The 13,010-nt window shown below is 36.9% G+C and overlaps 1 protein-coding gene across 1 annotated transcript in view; it reads left to right on the top strand.

The window, feature by feature from the left end:
• The window catches only part of LMBRD1 (LMBR1 domain containing 1), a 72,317-nt gene that overhangs the window by 6,230 nt on the left and 53,077 nt on the right, over nt 1–13,010 (top strand). The window contains exons 4-6 of the mRNA XM_010003460.1: nt 4,413–4,473; nt 11,054–11,151; nt 12,138–12,205. Of these exons, the coding sequence (XP_010001762.1) occupies nt 4,413–4,473; nt 11,054–11,151; nt 12,138–12,205 (227 nt within the window). The remainder of the gene's footprint in view (nt 1–4,412; nt 4,474–11,053; nt 11,152–12,137; nt 12,206–13,010) is intronic.

Raw genomic sequence — 13,010 nt, 5'->3', positions numbered from 1 at the left:
AGCAGGAATAGTACTTGAAACAAGGATGTTATTGTCACTATGCTGTCATTTTTACTCTATTGTTAACGCAGCAGAAGGCAGGGGAGGTAATGTGCACTTATCTTTTTGAAATGTATGGATTCTTGCTGCTATATGGAGTTAAAAGCCATTCTTTTGGCCTGCTTAGACTGAACACCTCACAAATCTTGAGGGTCTGCCTGAGCTGTTTAAAAGCCAGTTGTCTCCTTAATGATTCAAGGAGTAGCTTCTGTTTAATGAGACATCCTTTTTGCATCTTGGGAGTAGCTTGTTATGTAGCTAGCTTCTCAGGATACAGAGCCACTAGAAATGTCAGATTTTTTTTATTTTTTGTTTTATTCTGGAAGGGTGTTAGCTGAGAAATCATTATCGACTGAGACTTTGCTTCCTGTCCTGAGTAGGAATTGCTAACTGTGAAGTAACAATACTAGGCCAGAATATTCACAGTAGCCAGATGTGGCTGAGATGTGCATGTTTCTAGATGTCGCTCTCCATCTGACAGTCAAAATCCTGGCACTGTCCTATTTTGGGGATAGCAGGCTGGAAGATCTTCTGAGACCTGGATATGGAATTTCATTTTATCTAACCATGCTATGAGTCACTCTTCAGTTTTAGATATTGTATCTTCCTTTTGTTGGCTAAACTTTGGGAGGGGCTAATCAGCAGACTGATGGCTTCATCTACCTCTGATGAAACATCACAAATACTGAAATCTGGAGTATTACACCACTTAAAGCTCTTTTAAAGTACATTTGCTGAGAAAGGGAGCTATCTTCACTGCCTACTCAAATTCTTTCAGGGCCCAGCAGTGACAGTAGAAACATGCCCTTTAACAGGGACAAAATAATGAAATTCATGTCCATTCCCTCCCCAAAAAGGGTTAAAAAAAAATAATCAGTTTAACTTGTACTGCATTTATTTGGGGAAGGTACCTGAACTGTTTGCATAGTACTGTTTGAAATATGTTAACATAAGTCACTAACTGCATATTGTTGCTGGGAGAAGGAAGTCTGCTCAATGATTACTGGGGGGGGAGCGTTTTCCATAATTGATCTTCTGTAATGTAATTACAAAAATAGAGTGAGCTCTACTTTGGTTTTAGCTTTTAGGTAAATGGAAATGTCTTAAACTGCCTTTTTTGGTATCCTTATTTACATAGCAACATTTTATTAATCTATTTACTTCTTATTCTTGTAACTGCTTTTAAATTTCCTGAACCCATCAACATAACTTCTGTTAAAAGAATACCTAAGAGTAGCAGCATAATGTATGCTATTATACTTGTAGCATGTCCTTGCAATTTGATGATTCCCTTATCCATCAAAACACTGCATTGTTACAAGTATTTTAAAGGTGACATGATGTGTGGTCCCTAAACTGCATGAAACAGAATGAAGTACAGCAGAAGAGTGCAGAATGCATTTTTACTGCAGATCTTAAGAGAATTTGTGGTCATGTTTTCACATCTTAAACTGCTTTTGAAGGTAGTAATGAATTTTCACCTTTGTAAGCTATTGTGCTTCTGAGGTATTTGCTGTATATACTGTAAGCTTGGGCCATAATGGATGGAGAAGAAAAGAGACTACGTTAGGAGCTGTCCAGATGAGTTCTCAGCTGAGTTCTGGATGAGCTCTTCCAGTAAAACTTGATATATTAGCACTGCTGCTGAGCATATCAGAGCTCTGGCACTCACTAGGTAGCAGTGCTTCTTGCTTTTGACAAGACAGTGCTGCTGTCACTAGCATTTGAAACACGCTCATGAACTGGTAGCTGCTCTTAAGCTACTGCTGACGTGCATATGGATAATTTGCCAGTAAGAGACAGGATTTTTACGTTCTTAGTTTGTTTAAATGTGTGCCTTCAGTGGCTGAGTGACAGCTGACGGAACAGATATGATGTACTATTAAATTGGCTCACGTTACCAATTAGTCTTGTACAGAGTAATGCAAAGTTTGTAAGTTCAGGCACATGCGCACAATTATGAGGTGTGCACATCTTTGAGTTCTTGCATCTTTCCAGTAAGATAACATCTTGATATTTTAATATGCTGTAATGTATGTTTTCTAGTATATTACTCTGGTCCTGTACACAACTTTAGCAACTAAATGAGAAGCAATTACAATGTCCTATTATCGGTGCTTTTCTGGAGTTGGAGTGACTAAAGTGACTGTGCCACTTAAACTTTGTCTTACTGTTGCTTTTTTTGCTTATTCTTGGCTGGTATGGGTTTTGAAATGTCTCCATTGCTCATAGGAGAGACCTGTATGAAATACTTAGATGTAAATAGTGCCACCTGTTCAGTTCAGTCTTGTTTTTCCCTTGGGCATAATTAAAGCAGTGTATTTCCTTAATTTCTATCGCTATGCAATTTAAACACTTTAATATTCTTTGGATGTCTTAACTTACTATAATCAAATTCGTTCATGATGCTTTTATATACAAATGACTAGAAATTTTTCAATTGAAATGCTATTGGGCTTGAGCCTGACAGTCTTCGAAGATTTGGCTTACCATGTACCTGAAAGAAACTTAAGCTGTTGCTTCTTTCCCTTCTACCAAAATACTTTTGCATCCTTTGTTTTTTGCAGATTAGATGACAAAATAAATGTATAATTTTCTTCTGAAATTCCAGTTGGCTGATAATTTAATTCATTCCAAACAGTGAACTTAAAAGTTTAATGTAAAGTGGCCTACTGGAAATCTGTAATATATTAAACATGAAGGTGATGCTGATTTTCTGAGTTAATAGAAAAATGACGTTTATGGTATGCCATTAAGCCAATATTCCATGAGAGTTGAGGCAGACTGCCAAATACCATGTTACAAAACATTTCCCTTCCTTAAACTAATAGTTCCTCTCAAGGAGAAGAAAAAAGGGGTGGGGCAAGAACTTAAGACATAAGCCTTCTGACTGTGTGTGATTACTGATGGAGCCAGAGTTGTATCTTCCATTCTCTGAATGGAAGTGGAATTCAGTTCAGTTTCCCAGGGCTGGTAGTGCAGTTCTGAAAAAGATTGGTTTTTGTTATTGTTCAAAAAAGCAATATCACTTCTGTTACATTTGGAGAGTTGTAGGATCAAAATTGTAACATGCATGGATGTGTGTTCTGTAGTTCTATGGTAAGATTTGAGATATATTACTCCACTGATTTCTTTTAAGATTTATGGCTTCTTGATCAGCATATGACTCTTTTGATAGGAACTTCAGGAATACAGTTTGCTCTTTGTCATTATGTAAAGAGCTTCAGTGCTTAGGTCAGAAAGTCAAGACTGGCATGCAATTAGTGTCTTAAGCTTTAGTAGTGTGCATGGTATCCAGCAATCTGACTAATTTTTTCTTATACCTAGGTTGGCTTCAGAACACAGTAGGCTAACTTGAATATTCATGTCATTCAAGTCTTGGTCAAATGAAAAGTTAAAGACTCATATTTCTGAAAAAGGGAATGATGGCTTAAACTGTGTGATTAACTAATAAAAAACCAAACTTTTAAGCTACAATTGAGCACAATAAAAAGCTATTTGCCGTTTGTGTCTATGTTGTAGTCATAAGTATTCTGTGTTAGAAATGTTGGGAGCACTGCATACTGTGACCTGTGTGGCACACAAGGCAGACATGGAACTGTTAGAGCAGGACCACAAAAACGGTCAGAAGGTGGAACACCTCTTCTATAAAGACAGGCTGAGAGAGTTTGGCTTGATCAGCTGGGAGAAGGGAAGGCTTCAGGGAGACTTTAGTCCAGCCTTTCAGTACACAAAGAGGGTTTATAAAAAAGGTGAAGAAACCTTTTTCACCTAGGCCTGTAGTGACAGGCCAAGGTGCAACAATTTGAAAGAGCGTAGATTTAGATTGGACATAAGAAATTTTGTTATGAGGGTGGTGAAACTTGAGCAGTTTACCCAGAGGAGTTGTGAATGTCCCATCCCTGAACGGCTCAAGGGCAGGTTGGATGGAACTTTGAGCAATGTGGTCTAGTGGAAGGTGTCCTTGCACGTATCAAGGGGGTTGGAACTAGATGATCTTTAAAGATCCCTTCAAATCTAACTGTTCTAGGATGATCTTGAGAGACCCTATTATCAAGATACTGTGGGAATTAACACGTAAGAGCTGCCAAAGCTACTCTGTTTTTTCTGTAAAATCTTCCATTTATGAAACTGTCCTGTGCTTATTCCTTTCTGATCAGTCATTTGCATCTTTGCTAGCACTCTGTAGCCAGTAATTTTTAGAAGTAGTTTCATAAAAATATGTTTAGAGTGCCGTTTAAATGCCAGCTACAGAACAAAAGTACATGTACTTAATCGTTAGTTGTTAAAATTATATGCACTGATAATTTTATTTCAGTTGTGTGTTGACAATATAGTGCATGATAATGAAGGATTCTGTCCTTTTTTACTAGGACTGGGCTGATGCTAATGTTTCAAGGCAAATTGAAGACACCGTACTTTATGGATATTACAGTAAGTATTTTTAACTTTTTAATTTTCTCAGTGAATAGGACCTTTGAAGTTATGAAGGTTTTAGGGATCATACTGGATTATTCTTCTGTTTAAATGTTAATAGACTCAGTAGTTCCCTAAAAATACAAACATACTGATGGCCAATCCATGAAAAGGCTAATGGCTTCTGTGATATAAACTTCTTGTTCTGTGTGTGTTTTTAGAGGTCTGTTAAGGGAAACACATGGTTTTGCTGCAATTTTTATGGCACTTAAACTTATACAGTGCGAAACTGGCTTATTGTGTATAAAGTTCATGCAACTTTGAGTGCAAAGCTTGTGGTTTAAATGTTCAGATTTTAAATACTAATTTGTCTTTCACAAAGATTCTTCACTATAGAGTAGTGAAACTGCTTTGTATTTGCTTTCTGCTCTTATTAGGTTGTTAAGAACCTATTTCACATCCTAAGCATTTCACAACTCCTAATATGCTGCAGTCTTCAAACTCTTCTGTGGAGCTTTTTTTACAGATTTGTGAGACTGATGGATGAATTTCCATAAGATGTTTTGGGCTGAGTCCCTTTTTAAAGCAAGATGTCTCTTGGTAAATCATGAACTAATTTGTGGAATAGGTTTGAGCTTAAACCCGAAGAGTTGCTTTTGGTTTTGGCCTACTTTGGTCTACTTTGAATATTGCAGGACTGCAGGGCTGTTTTATTTCATAGCATATCCTCCAGATGGTGGTAGAGATTTAAAGATGGCTTAAAAAATATTTTTCTTTTATTTTCTTAATTTGAGGAATTGATGCACATTTTTGTAACTAGAGCTACATTGAAGTTAACACTAATAGGTGGCTTAATATTAATCAGTCTCCATCATTCCTGTGTAAAAACAGAACTTAATGCCCCTCTTGCATCATTAGGTCTTAGTCCCCTGCTGCTGTTGCAGCAGTAGAGTGAAAGGAAAGCTGAGAAGGAATAAGTTAAATAACTCTTCCTGTCTTGTAATGCTATTCAGTTTTTTCTACTCGTACCCTCTTATAAAAGCGTTTGATCTTGGCATGTTTTTTGATGAATGAGCAGAACTGAAGTCTACTTTTGTACTTAAGGACTAGTTTTGGCTGAACATTATTTTCTTGTCTCTCCTGAAAATGTAGTGATAACTATATAGATCTTACTTGCCTCCTCTAGCTATGTTGGCAATTCATAGTATGAATAATTGGTACACTTACGTCACTGCCCTTCAAGCTAAGTCACTTTTAACTGTAGCAAGAACTTGGGAGGCTGTGGTTTAACTGCTGTTTAAGAATATTGAGGATTACTTTACTGCCTGTATTGCAATTCACTGAGAAAGCTGTTACTAAATGTAGAAAAAGTTGGTTTTCAGTTTTTTACAGAGGTGTTAATGTGATGCATAACAAGTATGATTTTTGAGAAGCAATGTGCCAGAATATAAATTAGAAGTCTGTTAATAGTATTGACACTTACGGTGATGACCTGCTTCAACTGTCCTGCTTCAAGCAAATGTGATGATGACGTGAAATTCACTACTGTTTCATATTCCTTAACTTTCACTGGGGAAAGCAAGATGTCTGTTTTTGAAGTCTTGATGAAAAAATTTTTCAAGACATTTTTTAAGATGTGAGAATAACATATTTGGGGAAGAAACACTCAGGTTTTCCGAAGTAGCTTGTGACTTCTCAGCATGAGAAGTGAGGGAGTGTGTAAAAAAGCATTGTTTTAAGCAACCTAGTAGGATTGATGTTATGTAATGAAGATGATACTAGCTGGGAGAGCAGAAGTTTTGTGTGAAGGAGCAATATTCTTGAGCCCTCCTGTAGTCTCTCAAAGGGATTTCAGAAGCTATATTGACTTCTGATAGTCTGCTTGAAATCTTCCTAGCTCTTCAAGATACTTTGGTTCTTTCTACTAACTTAATCTTTGTTGCTCCTGGTTGTCCCTGCATAGTAGTAGGAGAAAGAAACAAGGTCAAAACATAAGGGAACACTTCTGTAATTTACTTGCAGACTACTAAGAGGTCTAACTTTCTTATAGTTAATGGTCTTTGTATTGATATGGTGCAAAACAGCAGAAAATTAGTTATTTTGACTTAAGAATTGCTCTCTAAGTTGCATTTTTAAAATGAACTTTACCAAGGAATTCTTGCTGAAGGTGGCAAGAATCATTGTATTGGCCATACAGCGAAGCACTTCCAGTGGTAGTGCTTCAAACTTCTGATACAGCCCAGAAACATGTTTTAAAACAGAAGGTGGACCTCTGAACCAGAGCAAAGAGCAGTCCCTGATTTAAAACTAAAGTTCATGGAAGTGCAATAATGAAAGCTGACACAGTCTATCATGTCACAAGGGAGTTAGAATGAAGGTAATATCTTTGTCACTTGGTTGACTGGCTGTTTGCTGCTACAAGACCTTTGAGTTTGAAGGTTAACTTTCCAGGAAATAGACAGCACTTTTAGTAGGCAGAAGAACAGGTAATTAGATACTTGTCTTTGGGTAACTAACTTAAATGAACTGATGAAAGGTGCTGCTTTTTCTTTAATACATTCTGAAAAATAAAAACTAAAAATCAGATTATCAGTCTCCTGTCTTTTTTTATAGGAACTTTGCCAAATCTTTAGAGTTTCCTTTGCAGTATAATAGGAAGAACAATGTTTTACTACTTTAACTATGTGAGTTGTAAATTTAACTTTCAATTATAACTAAAAGATTCAGTCAGCTTTCAGACCTCACCTGATGTATGAACAAAAAGGTCAGTCTTGGAAAGATCCTGCAAAACTGCTTTTAAGTTATTTTCTTTCTGTTACTCCTATAAAATTACTATGCTAACAAGGTTTTTCAGCACAGCAAGAGAGTAACTGTTTTAAAAGTAAGTGTAAGGTGGAGTTTATGCTACTATGGGTAAATAAAGTTACCCTGAAGTTGTAATATTAAATTGTCTTGAAATACACTGAAAGCCTGTAACTTATAAAGAGCACATCTAAGGTGAAATTAAGGACTAAGTACCACCAGACTTTTAATGACTGGAATGAGTCTCGTGTTGAATCTTGCTGTGTATGCAGATCCTCTCTGAGTTGATATAGAGTATGCTATTAGAGCTTAAGGTTTTTAATACAAAGCATCTGTTACTAGTCAGCATTGGATGAGGACTTTGGTTCTTTTAGTAAGCATAAATTTGAAGGAATTGCGGCTATCTAGTGGCTGCAAATAATGTCTGTGGGACAGAAAATTGCAATGGAAGATTCTTCACTTTAGGTGGAGGTGACTGCTTGACAGGCTTGTGAACAGCCTGAAGATACTAGTCTGTATGTGGGTACTTCTCAAGGTTTTCACTGAAGAACCATCAGTGAGAACTATTGTAGCTCTACTGATCTGTTGACTTCCACAATTGAGTTGGCAGAAACAAAGCTTTAGCTGCACCTGGAATTAACTTGGCTCAACTGGTCTGTAGCTTAAATAGTGTGAGAAGTATTGCTTAAGTATTACAGCTAGATGCTATCTTGAAGTGGAAGTGCACTATTTGTGCTGGAAGGGGTCCTGTTTCCAGTAGCATGCTAGTGTACTCTTTTTCCCCTTGCTTGGGCCATTGTTAGCATTTGGTGGATGCTTGTTATGCTCTAAGCCAAATATCAAAATTGGTAGAAATTCACTTTGACTTGTACAAGTGCAGAGGTTGGAAAGTGCACTCCAGAAATAATCTAGTTCAATATACTCCCTATTCACATCAACTCATTTATGCCAGTATCCAGCTGAATTCTGAATGTCTCCAAAGTTGGAGAATCTTCTGTCTTTGAGTAGCCTGTTCCAGTTTGACTACAGGCAAAATAAAACTTCTTGTTTAAATGGAAATTTCTGTATTTCTATTTGTGCTCATTCCTTTTTATGCCTTCCCTGAGCACCACTGAGGAGTCTGCTACAGTCTTCAGTCCCACAGAAGTATTACACACGTGGATAAGATCCTCCTAAAGCCTCCTTTTCTTCAGGCTGAGCAGTTTCAGCATCTCTCAGATGCCCTAAGCCCTTAATTGTTGTTGCTCTCTGCTGGACTCTCCGATGTGTTACTCTTGTACTGGGGAGCTAAGAACTGGACACTTCACTCCCAGTTCTGAAGTGCTGGTGACATTACATTGAGTCAAGGGGAATAGCTACCTTCTTCCATCTGGTGATGATGCTCTTCCTAATGAAGCACAAGTTGCTGTTGGCTGCCTGTGCTGCAAGATTGCTAGATTTGTGATTCTTTTCTGCCAGCGTGATGCATTAAGGTGATCCAGGAAAGTTTTGGCAAACACTGGAGGTGATGTGAAGAGTTCTAATGATGGATGGTGGCGAGGGAGGAAGGGGGGACCTTTCCTTGGCTTAGATATAACTCACCTCTTAATGCTCACTGAAGAAGGCATTTCAGCATCTGACTGCTGTGGTCAAGTAAAAGAAGTTCTGATTTTTCTTTTGTTATTGGTGTGGAATGCTAAAGTGCATTGTGGGTCTTCTGGAGTGTTCATGGTTAGAAGTAAATAGTTGTGTGAATATTTTAGCTACACTCTACACAGTCATGAGCTCACAGGTAAGACCCATGTATTTAATCTTTGTGTTTCCAAGTTAATCTGGCTCTGTAGTGTGGCTTTTGCCTATGCCTTTGGAGTCAAGAATGGATCCTGGAACAGAGGAGACTTGAATCTATTACTGTGATACAACTTCACATGCTGAGTTTCGCTTAAGAAATTTAGTTTAGCTGAAGACCAAGCCCAGTGTGGTAAAGAAAAATCTAAGCTAATCTTATTTCTTAGATGAGGATGAAAACTGAAAGCTTTTCCACAGAAATGGCTGATCAAACAAGATCAGATGAATCTCTAATATCCAGTTACACTTACTGTTGCTGTAAGTGAACTGTAGCTGCTTGACAGTACAACAGCACCTTGCTGCTAGCTTTTTGATGTCATTTGCCTGCTTCAAATGGACTCTTTTTGATTAGAAAAAGGGAATAGGCCACAATGCTTTAGTGCTGGCTGTCTGGGTAGTCCTAAAGTCCTGAAGCTGCAGGAAGTGACCAGGCCTGCATGCTTTCCCTAAATATCTCCTCCTTTTGCCACCACTGAGAGGAGCTTGATGAACCATTGGTTCAACTCCACTTTTACATTCAGCACTGATTTTTAAAGGATTGTTGTTGTTTTTTAAAATTTATATTCAGAATTGCAGACATAGAAGGATGTTTTATTAGCAAGGGCTGACAGAGCTGTACCTTATTAGAATATTCCAGTAATTTAATAGACAGTTGTCTTTTTTCATGATGAAATTCTGTGAAAGGCATGAATTTATATGATCTGGAATGAGACTAAACCACGGGAATCAATCTTTTTAATATGCATTTATAGATATTGCAGGACTGGCTAGGTAGGTATTTCTTGTAGCTTGCTAATCAGCTCTTAGATAAGTTTTGATCATCTGGTCCAACCTTTCTAGGTAATACTATAGTTTAAATGAAATGGCTCAGCACTCTGTCAAGCTGAGTCTTGAAACTGACCTTTTTAGGGCAATCCACCAATTTCTCTGGAAGATTATTCCAGTGTATAACTCTTCTCATTGTGAAAAATCTTCTTCTAGAATTCAATCAGAATCTCCCCAGAGTAACTTGTGCCCATTACTGCTTGTCTTCTCCATGTGACTCCTTGTAAAATAAGAGTCTTCACAGTGTCATTTTTTTTTAAGTATTGGAAGGATTTTTCTAAGTCATGGTGTCCTAAAAAGCATGTAACTTGTAATACATAGAACTGAAGATGTAAAAGTGAAATTCTTGAGCCAAAATTGGTCTTCTACCTGCATATTACTGACTAATCGGTCCAGTTGATTTTGATTAGCTTTCTTAATGTTTTCAAACTTGCCAATTAGTATGTGTAAAGTCTTGCACATTGGTTTAACCGTTCACTTATGTTAAACTGGTTTAGAATCTCTTAAGATCACCTGTGCATCAAAGTCATGTGACTGTATGACTGTTTTCATGTAGTGGCTGCTCAGGTAAGTGTTGCCATCTCCAATTACACCCTCCTTTTAAAAAAAATGTTAAGGAATGACACTATATTGAAACAGCTTGTTCTATTTTGTAAGTTGAGGTTATTGATAAAAGAACCATGCCTTCCATTTATCATCTTACATACATTACTAGTAGAACATCCTCTGAAATGGAATCCAGTGATCAAAATAGCTTTACATTTGTTATATTTATGTATATACCTCTAATATGAACATCTTCTGTTGTCAAATGGCATAGCTTACTTTTACTCACTATCTTCTCTGCTTCCTCTTTCCCCATGTACTAGTGCTGTATATCATCTGCAAGCAGATAATTACTTTTAGTCTCTTTATCATTGCTGAATTAAAGGCTAGTATGAAAGCATGAATTCTATAAATCCCTTGGAGTTAACAAAATGGTAATAATTCACATGCTGGCTAGTGAGCAATTATAACAGTGCTTGAAAGTAGCAAGAGTGAGAACAAGAGAACTAATATTTGATTCTTTAATTTTAATTATTATGCAGTAAATTAAATGCCAATGTAAATTTGTGTCTTCATTTAATGAAATTATTTCTCCTAGCTTTGTACTCCATCATACTGTTCTGCGTGTTTCTGTGGATTCCCTTTGTCTATTTCTATTATGAGGAGAAGGAAGAAGATGATGGCAACACATGCTCAGTAAGTTCACTCCAGCAAATTCACCAAGCAATCAAAAGACAAATGAACACAGTAAAAAGCAAAAGCAAGAATTGTTGTTTAATTTGAAAAAGCTATTAAAATTGTAGTATTCAATTCTATTACTACAATTCCTTTAAATACTGAGACAGTTCTTAATAAGTCTGACAAGTCTACTTTAAGCACAGTGGTCTCACATGAAATGAAACTTAAGTGAACTAAGTAATTAATATCAGAATAGCCATGAATTTTTTAAGCTTCCTATAAATTCCTTTGAGCCTGATTTCATATACGGAAAGTTAAAACTTCTTGCAAGAGATTTTCCTTATAATAGAAAACAGGTATGAACAGGTTTTAAAGTGAACTGGAAGATTATACTGATTCCAAAATAGACATTAAATTTGAGTACTTTACTTCTTGCAGTGTTTGCATTTTTCTTGAAGTAGGCAGTAGCAATTTACCGGAAGCTAACAATTGGCAGTTTTTGTAATGCATTGAAGGTTTTTGACATGCATGACATTCCAGGGAATACAATAAATGCATGTCAGTAAGATGCTGTCTTCTCAAATGACAGCACTTTTTTCAAGAATCTTTTAATCATTGATCATGATAATTTTACTCTCTATTCAGTTGTAACCTTAACATCAGGAATAAGACTTTTAATCATAGCCGTAATACAAAGCATTGGTAATAAACATTTTGTTAGAGTGTATTTGCAGTGATAACATGTACCCTGGCTCTGGCCACAGCTGCTCAAGTGCATTGTTTATGATGGAAGTATAATTCAGTTTCATTGTTCATAGTTCTCAAGCACTGAGACTCTTCAACAGTGTGTACTTCTGACTTGTATCTAAAACTGCTCATATTTTCTGTGGAGGTCCTTTTATAGAACACCTGTTAGGCTAAGTGTGCTTTGCAATAACTTGTTGGACAAATCCCTTTGGATTTATTTTACATTAATATTTTAACTTTCTCTTTGATATATGCAGCAGGTTAAAACTGCACTCAAATATACTCTGGGATTCGTCACAATTTGTGCAGTTCTTCTCTTAATTGGGTGAGTACTTATGTATTGGACATTAATGGGGATATACTTAATAGAAACCCAGATTGAATTTTCTTCTGTGCAAGACTAAAAAGGTAGACTTGTGTTGCACTCAATCTGTATGATGAATATCTAGTTTAATCTCTAATAGGGCTTATCCCGAGAATTAGATTCCTGAAAAATAGAGTTTAACTGGAAACTAAAATGTTTTTTTGAAGTGTGATTGTGCCTCTAAGTTCTGCCAGTTTGTCCAGTGTTAACACCCATCAAGGACATGATGGCTAGGTGCTGACATGCTGACGTAGGTGACATTTCTGCAGCAAGGGCTGTTATTCTGACACTCCAAACAGTATTAAAAATTCAGTACTGCATAATATATCCAGTTTAAAAATTTTGTAGTACCTCTAGTAGGTGTTGGCTGAATCCTCATTAGCTGAAAGCATGTTTGTTCCTTTCTTCCAGTATGATGGAACTTGGTTCTTGACTTCCTAGTTGTCTTCTCTGCCCTTGGTCTTGTTCTTTGAAGTCTTCACAACTTGTAAATTACAGCAGCTTCCACAATCCCCTCTGGTACTGTGGTGTATGACAGTGAGATTTCCTTGCAAAACAGAAAGCTTTAGTACTTGGGCTGGAACTTTGTTACTCAACAGTGTTTTCCTGTTAACTTCCTAGTAAATAGTTTTGTGCCTACGTGACTGCTCTATCATACCAATACAAGCCCTGTTCTGATTTAGTAAGTAATCTGTATAATTAAAACCTGTTCTTCAGAGATAGGTCTACACAAGAAGTCCTTATATCTTTCCTTGCCAGCAATCCT

Source organism: Chaetura pelagica, unplaced genomic scaffold (assembly GCF_000747805.2).
Source record: "Chaetura pelagica isolate M959 unplaced genomic scaffold, ChaPel_1.0 scaffold150, whole genome shotgun sequence".
In the NCBI taxonomy this organism is placed as follows: domain Eukaryota; kingdom Metazoa; phylum Chordata; class Aves; order Apodiformes; family Apodidae; genus Chaetura; species Chaetura pelagica.
The sequence above is the reverse complement of the archived record's forward strand: the minus strand, read 5'-3'. Positions and strand labels throughout refer to the sequence as shown.